Raw genomic sequence first — 22,254 nt, 5'->3', positions numbered from 1 at the left:
TCGCCCGCACCTCCTGGCCCTTCAGCTGCGGCTGCTTTTGCGGCGCAGCCCCGGCTGGCCCCCCCGCAGGCATCGCCTTGGGTGCGCTCGGTGGTGCCCGGCGGGCTGCCCCGTCCCATCGCGCCGCGGGTCCGTGTGAGGCCTCGGGGCGGTGCTCCGTGGCTGGTTGGGCCCGGCCGGCGGCCCCGCGGGCTGCTTCTGCTCGGTGGGATCGCAGCAGGGCCGGGCCGCAGGGCACGGGCAGCGCTCCCCGCGGCGGCACCGCCGGATGGCGCCTTTCTGCTCCCGTATCTTCATGAGCGTGAAGGCGAGGGGAGAATGAGGTGGGGCTGCGGCCAGCCCGGGCTTCCCGTCTTGTCCTGGGCGCGATCAAGCAGGATCTCGCTGGGCTGCGGCAAGATCTGTGCTTGTTATGCTTCAGGCTAGCGCCTGTAACATCTGCAACCGGTTGGATCCTAGGGGTAGTGTTAACGGTCTTCTTGTGTCAGAAGACTTATCTCCATTTAAAGGTTTTTAGCCAGTATGTAAGTACCTGTTAGAATTTAGCATTGACACAATCTTGTCTCTTTACAGTTGCCCGTGTCTGTACCTTCAGATCAAGTAGGAGACAGACCTGTGGGGGAGGATCCAGGAAAAGGAAGATTGGAGACCAGCCCTCCCAAGAGAGCTCTTTTGTTACACGACGTTATTACCAGGAAATGGCATCTGCTTTTCTTAACATTTATTTATTTTCCTGACTGTGCAGGGGGTCAGAAAGCAGCTGGAGTCTGCAGTGAGTAGGGAGCCGATGGAGCTGAAACATAAAACAAGTAGCGTAGAGCCCACTAGAAGCATCCATCTGTTTTGGGGGTGGTCAGTTTAGGGGAAAGCTGTTTAAAGAAGAAATTATAATTAAAGGGAAAAAAACAATTAATTGTCAGTACCCAGGAATCAAGTGTGGATTGGTTGCTCTGGGAGGGAATCAGTAATGCTGAAGTAGTTCTGCCCTGGAATATGTGGCAAGGAAAGCACAGCAGTAGGTCCAGGATAAAAAGATACTTTTTTTTTTGTTCCCCTGCCAAGTTCCTGCTTACTGCACTGTTGAGTGACTTTAGCTGGCATAAGGAAGACACTGCTGAATAGGTTGTGCAAATTCTGGAGCAACCAAAAGAGAAGCATAAATAAGAAGATAGGTGGAAAAGTGTCAATCAGAGCCTCCATGGAAAGCCTTAAAAGAGCCAGAAAGGGAACATATACAACACTTATTTTCAGCTCGTGTTTATGGCTCTGCAGAGGAATTGTCAAGAGCAACTGCCTTTCCTGACGTTGCTAGAAAATGGTGCAAAGGTGGAGCTGTGTAAACAGAACTTTGATCCTATTGAGTGCTGTAGAACTGAGCTGCTTTAGTTACAATATACAGAAACGCAGTTGTTTTAACAAGTACTGGAACACAAGCCCCCAGTCAGGATTTTTATTCACATAGACTTAAGTTTCTTGTTGTTAGTTTCACCAGGTAGTTTTTACTGTATGCAGTAAGTCCTTACATAGTATTTGCAGGCAGTTTGTACTGTGTCTGAGCTTTACAATTAGCTGAAACAGCTAAAAGTGCTCTGTATGGAGGAGAAGTAATTTTATAATCTTGAAAATAACTAGTTTCAGTTCTTTTGCTTTCAGTTTGGCTTTTTGTAAAAGCCAACAATAACAGAAAAACAACTTTCCCCCATTATTTTTTCTAGAAGGAAAAGGGATATGAAACCTTATATCCATCTTAAAAGTTATGACAGACTGAAAATGTTATGAAAGCATTACAAAGGCCAACGAGGCAAAACAATGATATTCAGAGACAAGTTTTATAGAAAAAAAGGAATTATTACTTAAGACAGTATAGGTAATGTGTGTAACGTTGCTGACTTTGGTGGATTAGCTTAGATGCTAATTCCTCTCTCTTACACTCATAGTTTCAGTTTACATCTCTTTCAATAACAGTAGCAGGTGACTATGAAGTGCTTTTCTCAAATGATCAAACTGGGAACATTTGAGATTTGAAAAGGACAATAGCTTGGCATGGAATTACACCCCCAACTCTAATGCAACCTGAATCAGCAGTTTCATTCCTAGGTATACATTGTTGAAACTAGAGATCACAAAGGTGCGTGTAGTCATAAATAAATCCAATTTTAGGAGAATTTGTAATTCTGTCAGTTGTAGATTGAAAAGTGTGTTCAGTGTCTATAGCTCTGTAAGTGACCACGAACAGTGAAGAATCCTGATGGCAACTGTCAGTGACTTGTTGAAGGGTATTCTTCAAAGTGTTTCTCTCCTCCTCATGCAGCATTATTTTTTTCCATCAGTTGGTTAACTGTTTTCATTGAAACTGCAGAGCTGTAGGGTACGATGCCAGCTAAATCTGATATGAAAACAATCTGGAGCTAAATGTCACCTGCTTGGAGCTGGCATCTTATTCCAGCTCTTCTGGAGTCCTCACAATCAGCTTTCTATGGATGTGAAAGAACAGGTACACAAAATATACGTACAGCTGTTGTTCAGCAAAACCCGTTTCAAAGTGATCCTGCTTCGAAAGTGTGCCAAAGGCCTGAGGGCCCTGAGTCCTCCCGAAGTCAAAACAGGAGTTCCGACATCTTCAGTTTCTGCTGGAGATAGCCTCTGCGTTGAGAAATGTGTAGGGTAACATTGACACTCTGTGGCCAGCCAGATAAAATGCAACTTCTGAATTTGCACAGATTTTCTTTGCTTTCATCTGTTTTACCAGACAGAAAGGTAGTAAAGACCAGTTTGTAGCTTTCATTCTTGTTAATAATCTCCAGTATCTTTTCAATACATTTCCTTTATTATCATAAAAATGTCCTAAACATGTAAGCTAAGGCAAAAACTAAAAACAAATAATAAAACCTTGCATCCAAAACCCCTGAATCTGAGGAACACTGAGAACGAGGCTCCACTGTTGCTCTGGAACTTGGCAAGTAGTACAAAATGCATTTTCAGGTCTGTGCTTACACTGTCATTTTAATCACGTTTCTTCCTGTGGGTCTGGAATGAGGGAATGAGTCCCCTTAAGGGGGACTGGATTGGTATATTGCAAAGCAGGATTTCCTCCAGACTGATATGGAGGGTTGAGCTTTGTCAGCATACTTCCAAGCTGTGATTTTTGCTTCCCATAGAAGTAACGGGTATTTCCTATATTATGTATATATATATAATTATATATATTACTTATATTACATATAGTGCAGGTAGGCAGTATGGTTAAACAGCATTAGCCTCTGTAGGGCTTCTTTTTGAGCAACTGAAGGAACAGTATAAAAAATAAATCCAAACCACTCCTTGCTTCATACCTTTTACATTCAACAGATGGAGGAACAAATACTAGGATACATGAGAGGATGAGTAAAAGCCTTTTTTGGCACAGGTAGCACGGATATTTTTGTAAGTGTACCCATTTTTTCCTCTTTTTTTTCTTTTCAACTGGAAACACTAAGAATAACAAGAACTGAGATTAAAGCATTTCAAGATAGTCAGAGCTGTATTTTAACTAGTTTCTAAGGTGAAAATAGAATGTATGCAATATGTAGGGTAGATGAATATATGACCTAAACTGGGCTAGAGACCAACTGTAAGAGGAAGAACTAATGAATAATCTCAGAAAAGGGAGCAATGGTGTTGGGATAGATAGGGAAACCAAAGAAGCTCGGTTTTGAATTGCTCTGAGGAGACAAAGCTGACATGTTAGGAGTCGAGGAGGAAAAGATCTGTGCATTTAAGACATAAGAAGATCCTGGAATGAGAATTTCAGTGGTATAGATGGAAGAGTAAAGAGCATTGCCAACTGATGTGGGAAAAACTAAAACAATTTGGGGGGCACTTGAATAAAGGAGTCTACAGAGAGGACCTGCATCCTGGTAAAATTCTAAACAGCTTTGGAAATTATGAATGCAGAGATTGGAGTAACAATATTTATAAGAAATATTCCATAATTGTATACAAAAATACATGGTAGTTCAAATAGAAATCAAAGCAAGGTAAGTACTTTTCCTTTCCTCATCAGCTCTTGCAACACCTGCCAGGTAATAGCTGAGAACATAAAAGAAAAGTCTTTGCTCTGTGCCATATTTCTCCACATCTACCTCATTGTCAGGGTGCAACGAGGGCTCCCAACAGGGCGTCAGTGTAGGGTCTAGCAGCCAGGACCTGTTCCACTGTCCCCAGCCAGGGAGCAAGCAGGATGGGGGGCATGCAGGGACAGCCCCAGCCCTGGGCATCAGGCACCTCCCTGAGAAAGGGGACAGGCTGAGACCCTCAGGGTTCTGACATCTTCTCAACAACTTTCTGTTTCAGCTGTATGAGGCATACAGGAATTGAACAACAGGGAAACGTTCACTAAACACCACAAAAAAAAAAAAGCATCAAACCTTTTCCAGATACCCTGGAGTGTATACCATGTCTTTTCAGGAGGGCTGAGGACAATCAACACTATGCCATGGTTGACTTTCAGGCAGTGCTGGTGGGTCACGATGAGGAGAACACTGCTCACAGAAGTTCAAATGGAGACTCTGTTTGGACCTGTTCCGGGCACTCTGACATTTTCAGGTATGAGGACCAGCTTATTGTATCCATTCAACCTGCTGTGAACATGGAGCACAACCACAGAAGAAGCTGAGCTGTTGTGCCACTGAATTTAACACCAGCAGGAGGCTGTTGGAGACCATAGCCACATGTAGGGAAAGTTTGACTGAGATTTCCCATTCTGTATTCTTCAAATCCAAACCTGTGACATGGGGGGAAACGTGTTTGTTCTACAAGGCAGAGCTCAGAAGCAAGCTCAGACCTTAGCCACGGCCAGTTCAGTGCTCCTGGCCAAACACCTTTGGGCAACAGGTAGGCAACAGCTAGTCTGCCTCGCTGACAACAGGGTGCTCTGAAATGGAAAGCAAACACCCAGCCCCTTTCATGGTATCCAAACGTGTTGAGCAGGGACCTAGTGGTTGTCAGCCTTCAACACAGGGGTCGTAGCAGGCCAGGCAGGCGGGGACTAAGCAGAAACGAGGACCAAGCTTTCACCTTTGAAAACTGTGACATGGCATCAGTGAGGGCATAGCAGGTGACTTTTTGGGCTGTCCAACTAGAGTAACACACTCCTGGGCAGAGTTAGCTGTGATAAGGCAAGCACAAAGCCAATAGCATAATAGCAAATCCACTGCCAGTTATGCTACCAAAAAGCATTTTCCTTCGTCAAATGTTTGCCCCAAGAAGCAGGGGCAAAATGGAGACCACAGGTTGAGCTGAACTGTGGCAACAATGTCCTATTTCCAACCCCACCAGGAATGCCCTGCAGGCACCAGAGTGCTTGCTGGGCACCTGAAGGGCAGCATCTGCTGTGCGTTTTGTTGTGTGAATTTTGTCACGCTGAACTTCTGGGAGTTGGTCAACAACTTTGAGCAATCATATGTTGCCAAGAGATGTCACCACAGGCAGGCTTTTCTAAGGCGTGTCAAAGGCTGTGGCTGTTCTTGTGTAGCTTTCAGAGTAGGCTAAGCCAGCTTTCAAGCCTCCAGGGCTTTGTCTCAGAAGGAAGCAGCTTGCCTTCAGCTGCAGGCTTTCACAGCTACCCATTGACCCTGATGGGACAGGTAGCTCCCCAGGCATGTGCCAAGCAAACCAGCATTGGTCCGTTAGCAGGAGAGCACTGGGTGAGTTTTCTGTGGGCATGGGAATCAGTGCAGGGCAGAACAAGAGGAATGGGCCAGGATGCAGAAAAGGGAAAGGCCAAATTTCTCTAAGCCTGAACCATCGCATTTGGCTTAGTTGTGGCTTTAGTTTGGGATCCTGGCTAGGTCAGATCCAGTGGTCCTCTGCAGGTGTACAAGAAGCTCTCACAGTTCAGACTTGGAAGAAGTCCCCTGCAAGATGACTGGCAGCAGGTAGACAGGTAGGCTCTCCAGGTCAACATCCACCTGTGTCCAGGGCCTCCTTCTCCCAGCAAGCTTTCTCACCAGCTGCTAGTCTGCACATCCCCTCTGTCAGTGGTCCTTCCACGTGTGTGGATATAGTGTGTGATATAGTGAGGAGATCCTGCAGGAAACAATGGCAGGGCTGGGTGAGCGGTGGCTTTGGTGTCTTTCCTCAGAGACACAAGCAAGTCTGAGTGGTGAGGCCTGCTCTGCCTTTGCTGGACTGAGATCTGCTTGTTGCTCCAAGCAAATGCGATTAGGACAAACACACGTGGTAAGGACTAAGATCTACTCCTGTTATTTCCTGGCTCTGCTGAGGGTTGTCTTCCCTGGAGCTGCCTTCCAAAAAGGTGACATGGGCTGGATCAGACCCCCACCTCAGCTCTTCCCACCACTGGACAGGGCTGTGCCCTCTGGGGCATGGGGCATGCCTGTTGGAGGAGTGTGCTGGGGGGAAAGCACCTATCTCCTGAGCTCCACAGCATCACTTCTGAGGACACTGCCTGAGGACGCAGTAAGAACCCCCCAGGGAGGCTGGTTAGAGCCGGTGAGGCCCTTTAGTGCCTTGACATTCATGCAGATATTGTGAATATTTTTGGGGTGATATTTGTGAGGTCATTTAGAAATGACCCTTATTATACTCTTACTATTTACAAAGAAATTCAGTTTTAGATGAAAACTATATAGGATGAAACATTGCTTATAGTCTTCATGAAGATAATCCTTTGGTTTCTGTGACAAGGGGAGCTAAGCTTTCACATGCCTCTAAGTACCTCTTTGATTGCAAAGGTTACTGCATGTCTAATGGAAGAGACAGAGCAGCAGTGGCCGCGCAGTGCCTGTGAGGCCACTGATGGGAATTTTGCACTTACAAAAGGGAAAGATCAGTGCACAGTTTTCTTGGAAGTTTCTGCCTTGCATTAGAGTTACTTCTGGTGGTTTGGTACTGTGTGATAAGGGGCATTGCCTTCTTGAGAAGCGCTTCTGATGGACTCAGCTCCACCTTTGCTGCATAATTAACACCGATTTCCAGTGAATTGGTTAGAATTAGACCTACCTACTTCAGAGCTCACCCTCTTTTGCCATATGGCATCACAGGCATGAAGACTACCTTGACAGCCATGCTAAGAGCATTGTGGTCTAACCCTGAAATGAGGTGGTCTCCTTAGGGAACTATCAACTATTGGCTTGTTCTCCAAAGCCTGTGTCTCATGTCATACTGCAGGTCATAGAATCACAGGATCATAGAATGATTTGGGTTGGAAGAGACCTTTCAAGATCATCTAGTTCAACCCCCCTGCCATGTACAAGGACATTTTTCACTAGATCAGGCTGCTCAAAGCCCTGTCTAACCTGACCCTGAACATTTCCAATGATGGGGCATCCACAACTACTCTGGGCAACCTGTGCCAGGGTCTCACCACTCTCATCATAAAAAATGCCTTCCTTATGCCCAATACAAACTTCTTACAGTTTTAAAGTCTCTTTACCCCTCCTGTCTGCACCCCATGAAGTGAGGGCAGAGCGCTTTGACAGTGGATATAGTTACTGGGACAAAATTCCAGTTACTGGAATTTTTAGGGCATGGGGAGGAGGGAGGGTTCTCTCCTATAGTACTGGTCTTGATATTGCTTTTTGTGATGAATATCTAAGAAATAGGGAAATGCATGCCTAACAAACAGCAGACAAATAAATTGACTGAAATTTATGAAATTATAAACAGAATTTGTGACCATTGGCTTTGCTCCTGTGAATTCAGAGACATGAAGCACAAGGCAAGAAAATTTGTTCTGCCCATGTAAGATGTAGCTGGGGTAGGAGCTGTCCTGGTCTCTGAACATGATTTATGAATTATTTAGTGTATTGGCCTTTCTGTTCCAGCAATAGACTCACTCAGAGCTCATCTCATCTGCTTTTACTTTCTTTTCTTTCATTCTTTCTTAAACAGACTTGCAATTGCTCCTATGTATTATTTATTGGAAATACTATTCTTTTATAACACAGCTGTGAGCGGAACAGACTCTATGTAGGCAGTTTGCACCCCATATTTGGAATAATTGGCAGAAAGAAAGAAAATAGGCTGCAGCTATGAGTATGAGAATGTACAAAGAAGAAAATACAGAGTTGCCTCTGTTTGCCCATGAATTACTCTGTTCTGTGCCATAGAAAACCTGAAAGCAATCTTCAATAAAACTGTACCCTAGTTATATTCTTTATTTTGGCATTATTTCTTCTTTTTCTTTTTCTTTTCTGTTTTTACAGAAGCAGCCTACTTCTGTAGCATGTTAGAGATCAATGCGATAAAGACTCCATCACATCATATTTCAAATACTCAATTATTCATCAGATTGTAGAATCTCCACCCCTGCTTCCTGTATCTATATTTTAGTTTACTTAAAATAAATTACAGTTCTATGAATGTCTGGTCAGATAAAACAGATATGTACCACAACCACCTATCAAGCTTACCAATGATACCAAACTGAGTGGGGAAGTGGACACTTTGGAAGGGAGAGCCACCCTGCAGGAAGACCTGGATAGGCAGAAAGAATGGGATGAAAAGAACATTACGAAGTTCAACAAAGTCAAATGTTAGGTCTTGCTTCTGGGAAAACAACCCAGGAGTGCAGCACAGGCTGGGATCTACCTGGCTGTGGAGCAGCTCTGTAGAAAGGAACCTGCGGATCCTGGTGGACGAGCTTAATATGTGTGAACGGTGTGCTGCTGCACCAAAGAAAGCCAAGAGGATGCTGGGTTTCATCAACAAGGGCATCACCAGCAGAGATAAAAAAAGTCATTATCCCACTCTACTCGGCGCTTGTCAGGCCAAACCTGGAATACTGCGTTTCAGTTTTGGTCCCCACTATACAAAAAAGTTGTGGACAGGCTGAGGAGGGTCCAGAGAAGGGCCACAAGGATGATCAAAGGACTGGGAAGCCTGCCATATGAAGAAAGGCTGAGAGGACTGGGTTTGTTCAGCCTTGAGAAAAGAAGGTTTATCACCGTGTTCCAGTATTTGAAGGGTGGCTACACAGAAGATGGAGGCTCCCTTTTTACACGGAGTCACATGGAAAAGACGAGGGGTAATGGGTACAAGTTACTCCAGGGGAGATTCCGATTGGGCACAAGAGGAAATTTTTTCACAATGAGGACAATCAGCCATTGGAATAATCTCCCCAGGGAAGCGGTGGATTCCTCAACACTGAACACTTAAGATTCAGCCGCACAGGGTGCTGGGCCATATTGTCTAGTCTGTGCTTTTGCCAGGAAAGGTTGGAGCAGATGATCTTTCAGGTCCCTTGCAACCTGGTGTTCTGTGATTCTGTGAACATGTCTTACACATCCACAAGCTGCACAAAGCTCATGGAGGCTTTTGATGGCAACCAGCTCTCTGAGTTCACTATAAGAGAGACATGTATCACAGAAATATCTTGCAAAACATGGTTGGTAGGACACTTTGCAATTCCATGCCACCTGTCTGGGCTGGACTACTTGTTTTGTTTTGTTTTGTTTTGTTTCTCATTCATCTTTCTTTAAAAGATGGAAAACTGACACATCTTGCCCCCAGAGAAAGAAATATGCCTCTTGTCGGCCACCAGCGACCTGGTTGCCAATCAGACAGTCCATTCCATGTGCTGTGCTGAACTCCTTTCCCAACAATGGTGGCTTGTGACACAGAGCTGTCATGTGGAGATCATTGCTGGAAAAAACACATCTCCCGCAGATGTGTGGAAGTCCCCTGCGATCCCAGGGAAGCGCAGATGAATCACATTTCCTTCTCAAATAAATGTGGCTGGAGAGCAGCTCTGTGTTAATGCCACGATGTGAGATCTACAGCCACTTTCAGTTCTGCACACCTCTGAGCAGCCTTTTAGGAGTGAAACCCAACCAAACAAAAAGGTACATACCGGCTTTGCTGGAGCTCTGCCTGGCTGCCATCATCTGCTCTTGCACAAGTGACTCTGGGAGCTGTTTCAACAGCACATTTTTGCCTCCGGCATGTAAAGTTCAAGCGGTGCTGTCCTGTTAAACATTTTTCCCTTCTTTCAAGGGACTTTTTTACCCCCTCAGCCACAGATGACTGGCTTTGCTTACTTATGAAAGTAAAAATGTAGCAAACACCTTGATGTAAAGAATTTTGTAGATTTTCACCCCCAGGGAAGGTGAAATACAACTAGTCATATTTCAGAGAAATTAAGAAAGCATGCTCGTGTGCATTTTTTAAATTGCTGTCATTACCGTCTGTGCAACAGGTAGCAAAAGCTGATGCTACAGAGATTGGGTTTGAGCTTTTTAACATAAGACTGGCAGAAAAAATGTCAGTTGTCTTGTTGCTCATGTTTAAATCCACACCCTTGAGCTGTGATTCAGCAAATTCCCAGAGTAAACCCTGGTCTGAAACCCGGGTTCCTCCTTGTCCTGCCCTGCCGGGGGTGGATTTCCCCTAGAGAAGCCAATGAACAAAAGCTCATTTATTTCTGTACATGGTGAGAAGGAAACTTGGTCCACCATCTCCCCACCTCTTCCTGTGAAACATTGTGCTCTCTTTTGCACTGATCACTTCGGGTCACAAATGAAAACAGAACTGAGCAGCAGCAGCAGAGATGGAGTATAGAAATTGTTTTGAACGGCGCTCCCTGGCTCTGCTCCACATCTCATAAATAATAGCTCTCACCTCATTTTAGCTACGAAGTGAAGCAAAAGCCAGCTGCCTGTGTCTTTCTTCACCAAACCTAAGATTCTCTCTCGGAGAAGCAGGACTGGAATGTTATTAGCTGACTTTATTGAGGCGATACGTTTTCTTTCCTTTGGGCTGCGATTTTTTTGCCACAGTTGCAGCAGCGTCTTGAATGGGGAAGCTGATCTCCAAAGGCCAGCGCAAAAGAGATGCTCGAGTTGTCATGCTGGGGCTTGACTTTGCTGGCAAATCAACCCTTCTGTACAAACTCAAGAGTGGCCGGGCTGTGGAGACCTGCCCGACGGTGGGCTTCAACGTGGAGTCCCTGCAAACACCCTGTCATGTATCCTTCACGCTCTGGGACGTTGGTGGACAAGGCAGCCTGCGGGCAAGCTGGCCTCACTACCTGGAGGACACCAGTACCCTCATCTTCGTGCTCGACAGCACAGACACAGCCCGGCTGCCCGAAGCAATGGCAGCACTGGAGGAAGCCCTGAGCCACCCCAGCATGGCTGGCATCCCCGTCCTCCTCCTGGCCAACAAGCAGGAGGTGCCAGGAGCGCTGGCTCCTGCCGAGCTGGGGGAGAGGCTGCGGCAGGGGCGGCTGGCAGGGCGCCGCTGGGTGCTCCAGGGCTGCAGCGCCTACACTGGCCAAGGCCTGCAGGAAGCCCTGGCCATCTTGGGAGAGCTGCTACGCGGTCTGAAGCAGAGCTCCCCATCCCAAGAGCAGCCCCTTGCAGGGCCGGCAGGGAGGAGGCAAGGTCCAGAGCAAACCTGAACCTCAAGTGGACCCTTCCCACTCATCGCTGCCAACAGGTTTGTCACAGAGGATCCCAGCCTCCAGGTTCCCCCTAAAATGAGCAGACCTGCAGCTGGCATGTGCTGCGAAACACTCAGCTGCTCACCACTGAAACCCACCACAAAGACCTCCAAGCAAAACTCCCATCGTGGAGCGTTTTTTGGCCCCATCTCTTGGACTCTCATCACCAGCTGCAGCTTGTCCTGCTGTCACCAGCTCTGCTCATCCATTTTGTGCATGTTCAGTGCTTCAGCAGGGATGCTTTTTGCCAGGGCAATATAAATTATAAGAGAGATGTGCCCAAGGGACAGAAGAGGTTTTCTTTCTGCAGCTCCCAGCCCAGATGCAGCTTTCCTGATGGCGTGGTCCCCAGGGGGATGTTTGAATGTGCCTCCTGCCGCTTTTCTCTCAGCTCGAATCATACATTCATCCACTGGAAAAGCAGGCAGCCGCTAAAAGGAATGGCTGAACAGGAGCAGCGTAAGCGCAGGGCTCGAAATGGCCAACAGCTAATTGGTTTTATTGCAGCATCTATGGGTATAAACTTCAAGTCATGGAAACAAGCCAGGATTCGATGGCATAATGCGGTTTGAGGATGTGTATGTATTAATTCCCACATTTCTGGTTTTGGGTCTTTCCTTTCCATTTGTTATTTTTATCAAATACTGATTTCATGAAAATGGTACCTCATTTTCCTTGGAATATATTTAAATATAAAGAAAACAAACCTAATTTCCAGGAAGCTTGGAAATGCATCTGCATGGCCAGTCAACCTCTGAATATCCTCATGTTGGCCTGAACAGCCAAGACAAAGCCCCGACTCTCAGACTTTTTGAAACTGGATGAGACGACTCTACAGGCAATGTTTGGTACCTATGGGCGCCTATGGGCACAGGCAGGTTGGTAATCAAAGGGCTTTCCATGCTCAGCTGCATCTGGAGCAGCTGAAATGCCCCTGGCAGCTCACAACGGGGCCGTGTCCCTTGTGGCACTGACGGTCTTTGCCCAATCCTGCTCAACCTACCATTAGACCTGTGTTTGCATGAGGGCTCCCTGAACCCAAAATTCTGTTATTCAGGGTTAAAATTAAGACATTTCATAGTGGTTTCTACTTTATTATGAAATGAATGAAAGTGGTGGGCTAACAGGAGAGAAAGGACACAAGTTTTTCAGGCAGCAGAAGTCAGTTGCTTTCAAGGAAGAAGAAACACCAAGGAGAAATACATGGCAAAATCCTTTTCTGTTCATACCAGAGCATTTTACAGTTGTTAAGGAATAAATCATCCAGCTGTTACTGGTGCTGTTATTAGACTCATTTCATAGAAGGCAGCAGCTGGAATAGAGAGCTTAAATGATCATGAAGAAACAGAATCTGACATTTGAGGAAGGTCTTAATAAAAGAAATCCTTCCCCATGGAAAAAGTCACATTTTTTTTTAGCTGTGTTAATGTGGAAGAACTATTACTGCTATAAAATAGTGCTCCAGTGTTGATCCAGTCTAAGTGATCATGGTTATGAGTATACTTAAACAGCGCTGAATCATATAATTAATGGCACGACAAATTTATGTGCATGGTAAGGAGGACAAAAATCCTGTCTTTAAATCTTTGCAGTTAACATAAGCAGACTGATCTGCCTTTGACTTGTTGTGAGTGGTCATCATTTGCTTACAACACACAAGTCTGTGATGCATGTTTCAGGTATCTGACTGCCAGAGCTGGGCCAAGCATTTCTTGTGAGACAACACAAGTGCTAATGCCTAGACAGACAGGAACGAACTCGGGTCATCTGTACAACCCAGTCGCCAGTACATGAAAGAGGCACCTCTCAGGGACCCATCTGGCCATTTTGAACAGCTGTCCTAGAGGCACAATGCAAAAGGCTCTGTGTTGCGTTGCCAGGCCAAAAAAACTCTCCTTATTGAGTCTTCTGGTGTTTCAGTCTTGTGTCTCACATGGTACGAAGCAGAGTATTGTACATTAAGGTGGGGGATCAGGAATAGTTTAAACTCAACACAGACTGAAGGGTTGTCCTGATGATGTTTTACTCATAATTGGCTCTTGATGCATGCATTTGGCTCTACATGGTTGTCTGCTGGTGGTTAAAAAAGGCACTGAAGCCTTCCCATTCCCCTGTGAGTAGTTTTTAAGCCCTTTAAAGAGAAAAAAATAGGCTCCTCTGGCAGCAAATAGAGGCAACTGCCAGACTTCGGTAGATACCACCAATTAAAAATTAAAATAGCAAGGTAAGAGGGCGGGAAGAAAGGGTCGTTTGTGGCAGCGGGAACCCTGGATTCCTGAAACTGATGAAGCAACATCCCAGTTGCTGCAAGTGTTCTCACTTCCCTTGAAGCAGTAATTTGGCAAAATACCCCAGTCTCCCAGGGCATCATGTGATTTACCATCCTTGTTTTCTGGAACAAGGCTTTGCTAGACACTTGGTCACATTGCTCAGCTCATTTATGCCATTGTTAGAGACTGTCAAAACAATGATGGGTCATAAAATTTGAAACAGCAACAGAGAGTTTACTTCTAATTATTTTCTCTTCTCTCCTGCATTGGAAAGGGTGATAAACAAGTCAATCTAATGAGCCCTGCACTGCTCTTATCTAATGCCTGCAGGATGCTCACCCAACAGCACTTAAATGCTCCAGTGTCAAAACTCCTGCCTGGTTCAGAGGGAGCAACATGGAGGGTTGCAGGAAGAAGCCAGCTCAAGGCGGGGAAGTTTGTTACCTCTTTTTCTTGGTAATTCTGCAGAAAAGCCTCGGCCACACAGAGTGGTATTGAGGCCTTAAACATCTGTGCTTATGGACTCCAGCCAGGACGGCACCCTCAAACTTAGCAGTTTCCATCTTCCTGGGTGTGTGATAGATGTCACAGCCTCTGTGCTGATTTCTAAAATAACACTGCTTCTCTCTTAGTTGCAGGCAAAAGAAAAATCCTTAGGACACTTCCTTGTTTCAGGTTCCTCAGAAATTTAAAGTAGCCTTTGAGTTATTGGCCTCAGAGCCCACGCTGGTTGCTCAAGATCCCTTTTTAGCAGCTTTTCTGCATGCTGAGCCCATCCACTTGCTATCCCTGGTGCTGGCTGTCTCAAATCCAAAAGGAGAAGTTTGGAACAGCAGGATGTTTCTCTTTTATTTCCTTTTTGGTTTTGTGTCCCGTGTCCCCCCACCCCCCCCCCCCCACCCCCCCCCACCCCCACACACACACACCCAGTAAGAAGCATTTACTTGGCTCTCTTTAGAAAGGAAAAGGATTGCTTGGGAATAGTTTTGCTGCTGTTTTTCCCCACTGCCACCCTTCTTCTTACAGCTTGAGTCCTACCTCTAGACTCTGCTAGTAGCTTCCTACAGCTTTATCAGCTCTTTTTAACTGGCCTGGTCAGTATTTAGTTGTGGTCTGCTTTTCCATGGTCTTGCATCTGAATCTGTGAGCTAAATGTATTGGCAAAAGTGGCCGACTCAGAGGACAGCAAGGTTTGGAAAGGACATCTAGTCCAAAACCCTGCTGAAATCAGGTTGCTCAAAGCCTTGTGCAGTAGTTTTGAATGTTTCCAAGGATGGAGGTTCAACAGCCCAACGCCTTTAGAGGCACTCTGGTATATACTAACATTTACAGCAATGTAACTGGAATCCATAATTGTGCATTATTCTTCCCAGTCACCACTCCACTGAGAAGAGCCATACTGGTAAGAATCTGCCCTTGCTTGGAGCTGTCAGAGCAGCCTTCTTGGCCAGGGCCATCAACTCCTCCAGCCCTGTGACCTCCCATCCCTTCTCTCCTTGGCAGGGATCACTGCAGTGGGAGCTGCCTCCAGGTCCTGCTGACTCTTTCGAGGGCACCAAGACACTTCAGTTATCTTTCACACCATTTATGAGAGAACATAGCTAATTACTCATTGATTTATTAACCTTTCTGTGGGAATGATTTTTAAAGCAGCTTCAACAAACCCTTTTCATTACTATGAACGCAGCACAGATTTATTTTTTAATTCCTGAAAAGAAGGGTTTCACCCACCTGCAGAGAGAAAGAAAGCAGCGAGCTGGTAGAAAACACAAGCAATGGTAAAACCATTGCAGGAAGGATGATTCACCTTTCCACCAGTCTCTTCACAACTTCCATAGCTCAGTCCACGACACAAAATGGTTTCTACTCGTGCATTAGCTGATTTCTGCTCTAGGCACCATTTCTTTGTTTTCAGATGGACCTACATGCTGCAGTTACTGATGGGGCTTCTCTGACGAATTTCACCATGGTCTTGCTGAAGGGCCGGAGATCAGAGGGGAACCACATGGTCCCAGGGCTGCAGGCGAGGGCAGGAACGGTTGCCAATGAACTATTTAAAGAGGGAACGGGCAACCACGGGGTGCATGAGAGGGAGCTGTGAGACCGGCTGTGGCACAGGGAGAGGAGTGTTAGGGCAGTAGCCAGAGACCTGGGAAACACCTGGAGGAAGAAAGGTCAATAAGAATTTTTTAAAATCCAAGAAGAGCTTTCTTTTTAAATACAACATGAAAAAGAAAAAGTTGCAAAAAAACCCTTTTGTTAGGAAACGGGCTGTATAATGCAGTGGAATGTCTTAATCGGTGCTTTAATACACCTAACAGCTGTAAATTACTTTCCTCCTCTTAAAGAAACTCTGAAATACCACCTATAAAGATTCATCACATGTAACTCGCCAAGAAAAAAACAAGGAGCAAAACCACGTGTGACACCGCCTCTCAAAAAAACTAATACTGTTGCCAAATTGTATTAAACACCAGGCATGCAATTATGACTGAGACAAATGATAAACTACAGTTCAAGGCGTTGCAGCCTTCAAAGGGTTAATTAACTGGCCTTCATCTAAACGTTCCAATACTTGACTGTTTCGTGATGCATTTGCTTGAGCCACAGCCCTGAGCTTGCCATCTGGGTATCATTAAAAATACCAGGTGAAGGCTGGTGTTCGGGTTAGGATCTCAGTGATGCACCCATGGCCGGGAACATGTCACACCCCCCCACCTCATACTGCACAGAATGGGATTTGTATAAAATTCATGCAGAGAGGGGGGGAAAAATAAAACCAACGATAAATTAGCCAACTGCTATGAAAGGCAATACCAACCTGGACGCGGCAAGCACGTCCCCCTCTGCCCACGCCCCTGCCTGCCTCTCTGCGGCCGGACCAGAAGCATAAACCTCTGCTCCAACCCAGTCCGACACCCGTCACCTCCAAAGCTCTAGTGCTTTACATCAATCCGGCACCATCAACATCTTGTCTGCTAAGTGCCATGAGAAACAATCTCCCTGAAGCTAATAAAGTGTTCTTAAATTCTCCCTTAGGTCTCAGATTTTTATTAATTTTTTTTTGGCCTGTGCTGGCTAACCACATTCGGATGTGGCAATGAGGTTTTTGGGTTTTTTCAACAGACCACAACCACTCACACAAACAAAAAACCTGCTTGGCGATGGGCGGCTCTGCAGTGATGCTCGGCTTTGCCTGGGGTGTAGGAGCAGTATTTGCTTTTTAACCACACCACGGCGTGGCTGGGAAGCCGCTGGTTTCTTCAGTGCAAGGACAAACTCAGCACGGGCCCACGTGAAGTTTGATAATGGAGGGGAAGGACTTTGGAAAAACCAAACAGAAGATTTCCTTGGGAAGAAAACTGCCAGCTGAGAGCAGATGTGGGGCTGTCATTTCCCAGGGGCATACATTCAGGCCAGGGCTTGTTCTGCTCATAAAGACACACAATTAGGCCTCATTATTTTCTGGCTTTTGACAGCACTTAACAGTAGCCATTTTCTTTGATAATAGCATAAATGAAGACCAATGCTAAAAGTCCATCCCCCAACGCAGGCAGTATTTCCAAAGACATGAGGTTTGGGTCAGAGCTGGAGCAGGAGGCCGGCACCACACCAGCTGTAAGGTACCTGCTCAGCATGCCTCAGGGTTGAGCTTCCACAAGGATGGAGAAGTAGCTTCCCCCTGTTCCTGGGGGGAAGGTCAATACGGAGGCAAAATATAAGAGACCATTCCTGAGGATGACCCATTTCTGCAAGATGGGATGGACCTGTCACCAGCAAAGCAAGGCAAGCTCAGCAAGGAGGAGCAGATTTTGGGCTGCAATCACGGGAAAGTGGTCCCAAGCCTCCAGAGCTGTCCTGGGAGGGATAAGGACAAAATCTACTGTGCCCCTGAGAAAAAGCAGCTCTTCAAAGGCAGTGGGCAGGAACGATCAGGAGGGTGGGTGACATGTTCTGGTGGAGGTGGCTGCAGGCAGCCCCAGGGCTTCAGATGATGTGGGCACCGTGGCCTGGCAGGAAGGCATTGGTTCAGCCCCTTGGTTTCCCCTGGGCTTTCTCCCTTAGAGAGACCTTTATTCTCCCCTCTTTTCTCCCTGGGAAGAAGCACTTGTGACTTACTTCAATCAGATGCCACTCTGTCGTCAATAAGGAAAACGGCCTCAATATTCCTGTTGTTCTTTTCTGCACCCTGTCTTCATCCCATATAAGAAAATTGCTCACGTTGCTATCTGTCCCCCCAGCACCACCAGCACAGGTAACAAATAACCGTGTTGTTCCTTCCCCTTTGCACAGCTGAAGACCCCATTAGCCACCTCCACCGCTGCATGGGAGCGCGCCTGCCACTGCTGACAGCACTAACGCAAGAAAACCGCAGGAGAACGGTTCCGTAGAGTGTTAACTTACGGGAAAGATCAGGGCCTCAGCCAGAGGGAGAAGCTGAAAATGCCACAGACTGGCTTGGGGAAGGCTGTGCCTTACTGTGTCCTTAGGGCTGGCCCTGGCTCACCCTGCTTTTGCCTGTCACTTTGATCTTGTCACCAGCAGGCAGCAGCGGTGCCCCAGCTGCCCGGTTCGTGGCCACTGACGCGCCATCCACGCAGGAGCATCTCACGGTCTCTGCCATCCTTCCCATGGGAGATGCATCCTAATTAAATTATTTTAGTCTCATCTTGATGCTGGAACTTAACCGAGCTTCATGCCATTTTCTTGAAGGTGAGGTGCCCCACGAAAGAAAATAGGCACAAGGAAAGAGCTTTTGAGAACATGCAGTGAATTTTGAGGCTGCATGTTATACCCCTGATGCTAGTACAAGTACTGCACTAAAAGTCACGTCAACCTTTTAAAAAGGAAGAAAGATAAAGTAGCAATGTAAATAACACATCTGTTAAAAAAAAAAAAAAAAATTCAAAATAAACCCCCAAACCCTGAAAAACAGGGACAGTGCAGGAAATCTCAGCTGCAAAACAAAAGCTACATCCAAACCAGGCTGCCTCATTAAAGTTATCAACTATAGAATCAAAAAAATTAAGAAATTGGAGTCAGACTGTTTTTGTCATGCCCTGCCTGGATTTTGGCTTATTTATACCTAGATTGGGCCACAGCATTGTGTATTCCCAGCACTGCGCATCTCTGTATTCAGTGACTGAACCCAGCACGTTCAGTCCCAGGGAATAAGCCGCAGCCGATACCTCAGTACACACTCCGCACTGTGGCTTCAGGACAAAGATCCTCCCAGAAGCAGAAACTATCAGTGCTCCATAAAAAATTTCATTTTAATTTTTAACTGTTTAGAAGCGGCGAAATAAAACTAATTTTTAAAAGCTACAGCAATTTTTCTAGGAGACTTTGTCATTCTAGCTTTGGTGATGTGCAGGGTGATGCTCACCTGAGTCAGTTGCAGGAATGGCTGGTGGGAATCTCGCCATGCCTTCACGCTGGTTTAGCACTTGGTGGAGTACAGCCCCGGCCGGCTCTGTGTAAGGAGAACCCCTTTTTTGTTCTGTATGAGCTGGAAAGCAAAAGAACGTGGTTTTCCCCTGCTGTCCTGTCCAAGCTGCTCAGTGGCAGCATCCTGCCCAACACCTGCTCTCAGCTGGGCAAATGCCCTCAGCAAACAGGAGGGACTGGGTACAAGGTGCTCTTGAGCCAAGGGACCCCTTTGAGGAGCAAACTTCCAGAAAACCTTGATGACACCGAGACTCCCACACTGCAGCAATTGTTGCAGAAGCGTGCGTTGGCCTGTCCACAGCCCTAGCCAAAACACCGTGCCCAACAACTGCTGCTGCTCAGGATGCAATGCATTTAATCTGCGACGGAGCTAAAGGAGATCTCGTGAAGCCTGGCAGAGGGAGTCAGATGAAAGGAATGAAAAAAGCAAGTGGGCAGCACAGGGGTGTCCTGATCGCGGGTGGCAGGGAGGGGTGCGGGTGGGTGCTGCAGCAGTTGGCAAACCCTTCCTGCCCTAACAGCTGCCCTGGTGGGCGCAGACCCCCCTCCTGCTACCTTGCTGTGCCACCGCCTGCACTGACACCACACCTGAGTGGGACTTGTGGGAGCCTGCAAGAGAGGAGCAGCACTGGGAAGCACCTGCTTCAAGAGGGGAAAAATTCAAGCTGCTTTTGCAGGAGAGATATGAAATGCAGGAGCCGAAAAAAGGGGACCTCTCCATCCAACATGCCCTGCGTGTTTGGAGGGGTCGAGCCTCCAGGCAACCACCCTGCAAGCCTCTGAAGCAGCTGGCCTGCCTGGCTGCTGTGCTACAGGCCAGACGTGTCCGTCCCATGTCCCCCTGCTTCCTACAAGGCCGCACAAAACTGCCCTCCACTGAGGGCTGGGGAATGAGCGGCTGGGATTATGCCCGCCAGGGTGGCCGGGAGGTAGGGGGAAGCAGGGGCTGGGCTCTGCTGCAACCGTGCAAAGCTCCTGCCTGGGAGGTGGGTTTCAGCCTGCAGCCTGACGTTCCCCTGAGCACTCCAAGCCATTTTAGCAAATTCGGGCATTGCTCTGTGGGCCAAAGGCATGACTGTAATACGTGTGACAGGTCAATGATAAACAGGGGAGAGATCCCTCCCAAATTACACCATCTTTCTGTACTGCAGCCAGGCCACAACTGCCGGTTCTCTGCCCAGCTCGTACAGTCAGGCCACAGACTGGAGGAGTCACTGGCCTCCTCTCCCATCACACCAAGGAAACACAACTCCTGGTACCCACCAGGCAAGAGGGGACACCAAGAAGCTATGGCCATGCCCAGGTCTGCTAGTCGCTCCCCTGCTCCCTCCCCTGGGACTTCACCAACTTGTCCTTAAACGGGGGAAGACAAAGGTGGTGTATTTCTCTGGTGACTCTCACCCTATCCATAGCAGATTTTCTAGCATCCCATCTAGACTCCTTTGCTGACAGCATTTCTTGTCTCATTCCTGGTGGGCATGGGGACCGATCTATTCTTTTCAGCTTTGCAGCTGCCTTTCGTATGTTTAAAATGTTAAGCCTACACTCAGCATTTTCTTCTGACATTATACATTACATATAGATAAATATTTACATATTATGCACACTTATTACATACATATACACATTATACACACATAGATATTATACATTCATATCCATATGCATTACAAAGGCTTTAAACTCTGAGTTTATGTAGAACGTGAGGTATAGGCTAGGACATGGTTCTTGTTGGAGTTTGCTCCAACCTCTTCACCCAGCTGATGGGAAAAATGTTTTCCAGCAGAGCTGGTGGTGCTGGAAAGCTGGAGATACACTCCAGAAGCAGCATTGATAATCACAGTGATCCCTACAGAGCTGGAGGGAAGCTGTTGCACCCTGAGGTAGACCTCTGGACTCTTTAGAAGGTGGCAGGTCTTTGGTGCTGGGGCGATGCACTGCACCGTACAGCGTTCGAGGCCAAGGACTTCATTGGTAAGTGTCCCAAGATGCTGTTGTCCCGCAGGGAAGTGCCTATTACGAAGCCGCAAGCTAACAGAACAGGCAGTGTCTCAAACATGTATGGAGATGCCACTAGGAGGCTTCCCCTGGTGAGGAGCCCCATGAGAAGCTCCAGACCTCACCTGTGACCCTCAAACCCAAAGCTCAACTGTACGAAGCAACTGTACAAAGCTTCGCAAAATGCTTTCTTCACCTCCCTTCTGCCGGGAACACGAGAAACAAAATGAAACCTACTGAAAGTACACCAAGGAGCAGATTTTCCCTGACCTGCTCAGGCTGCCACATGGAGACGACGATTTCCAGGACACATTGGGGGTGAGGTGTCCTGCCCCAATACCTGCCAACAAGCAGGCAGCAGGTTACAAAAAGGGAAGCTAGATTTCAACTTACAGTCCACTGCTGCCAAGTAGCCACCTTTACCCCTGGCAAAGGCAAAATAGGTCAAATAGTTTATTCCTGGGTTTTTAGCAGAAACCAAGGAGCCAGGTCACGGAGGAGGAAGGCAGCTGCCAGCCAGAGCTCCTGTCCCAATAGCACACAGCTGGTCACTGAGCTACTTCTCCCAGGTGGTTTTTCATCTGTGAAATGAAGCAGAAGTGCACACGGGAGCTCTAACTGTAGCAGTCCTGCATGAGCTGAGGCCAGCTAAACTCCCAGCTCCACTTTTATCACCAGACTAAATCTGGTGACAGTAACCTAAGTGCCTAATGCAGTGATACACCCACATAAGATGTCACAAAGGGACAGTTTTTAACCACTTATAAATTATCAGTCACCTTCTCCAAAGTGCAAATACCACCAACGGCCTCTTAAGCAGCAAACCACCTCAAATCCGTTGTTTGGTTCCCAGGGACGAGCCTGCCTCGAGGCAGCCACCCACCGCGCAACCCCGAGCAACTCCAAACCAAGTCGGTCAGGAGTGAGTTATTCACACAGTGAGTTTCTCAGGTGTAACAGAGAGGAGCAGCCCGAGTTGGGAGGTCAGTCCCTGGGCACGGAGCCTGAAGCTGGCAGCAAAACCTGCCCAGCGAGGAGCTTTTACCTCTCTGACGCTTCTAGCTCTCACACGAACTTAGCTTGGGAGAAATACTG

The 22,254-nt window shown here is 47.0% G+C and overlaps 1 protein-coding gene across 4 annotated transcripts; it reads left to right on the top strand.

Moving 5' to 3' along the window:
- The first annotated feature begins 120 nt into the window (after positions 1 to 120).
- ARL11 (ARF like GTPase 11) lies at positions 121 to 19,082 on the top strand. Of its 4 annotated transcripts, none has more exons than XR_013925956.1 (2): positions 121 to 12,321; positions 18,007 to 19,082. XR_013925956.1 is itself a non-coding variant. In XM_080375134.1 (2 exons), exon 2 carries the CDS (start codon positions 10,796 to 10,798, stop codon positions 11,399 to 11,401), a length of 606 nt encoding a protein of 201 aa, XP_080231260.1. In that variant the 5' UTR covers positions 121 to 461; positions 574 to 10,795; the 3' UTR covers positions 11,402 to 16,746. The 4 variants fall into 4 exon arrangements, 2 of the variants coding, with proteins under 2 accessions (XP_080231260.1, XP_080231261.1); XR_013925957.1 differs by lacking the exon at positions 18,007 to 19,082 and adding an exon at positions 15,217 to 16,746; XM_080375134.1 differs by lacking the exon at positions 18,007 to 19,082 and having other exon boundaries at positions 121 to 461; positions 574 to 16,746.
- The last annotated feature ends 3,172 nt before the right edge of the window (positions 19,083 to 22,254 follow it).

This window comes from Falco punctatus (genome assembly GCF_963210335.1).
Source record: "Falco punctatus genome assembly, chromosome: 2".
Classification (NCBI taxonomy): Eukaryota; Metazoa; Chordata; class Aves; order Falconiformes; family Falconidae; genus Falco; species Falco punctatus.
Note: the sequence above shows the minus strand (reverse complement) of the source record. Positions and strands in the feature narration are given on the sequence as shown.

Bases quoted from the DNA above. Each gene is read 5' to 3' on its own strand.
- ARL11 (XM_080375134.1), top strand. From the start codon at position 10,796: ATGGGGAAGCTGATCTCCAAAGGCCAGCGCAAAAGAGATGCTCGAGTT.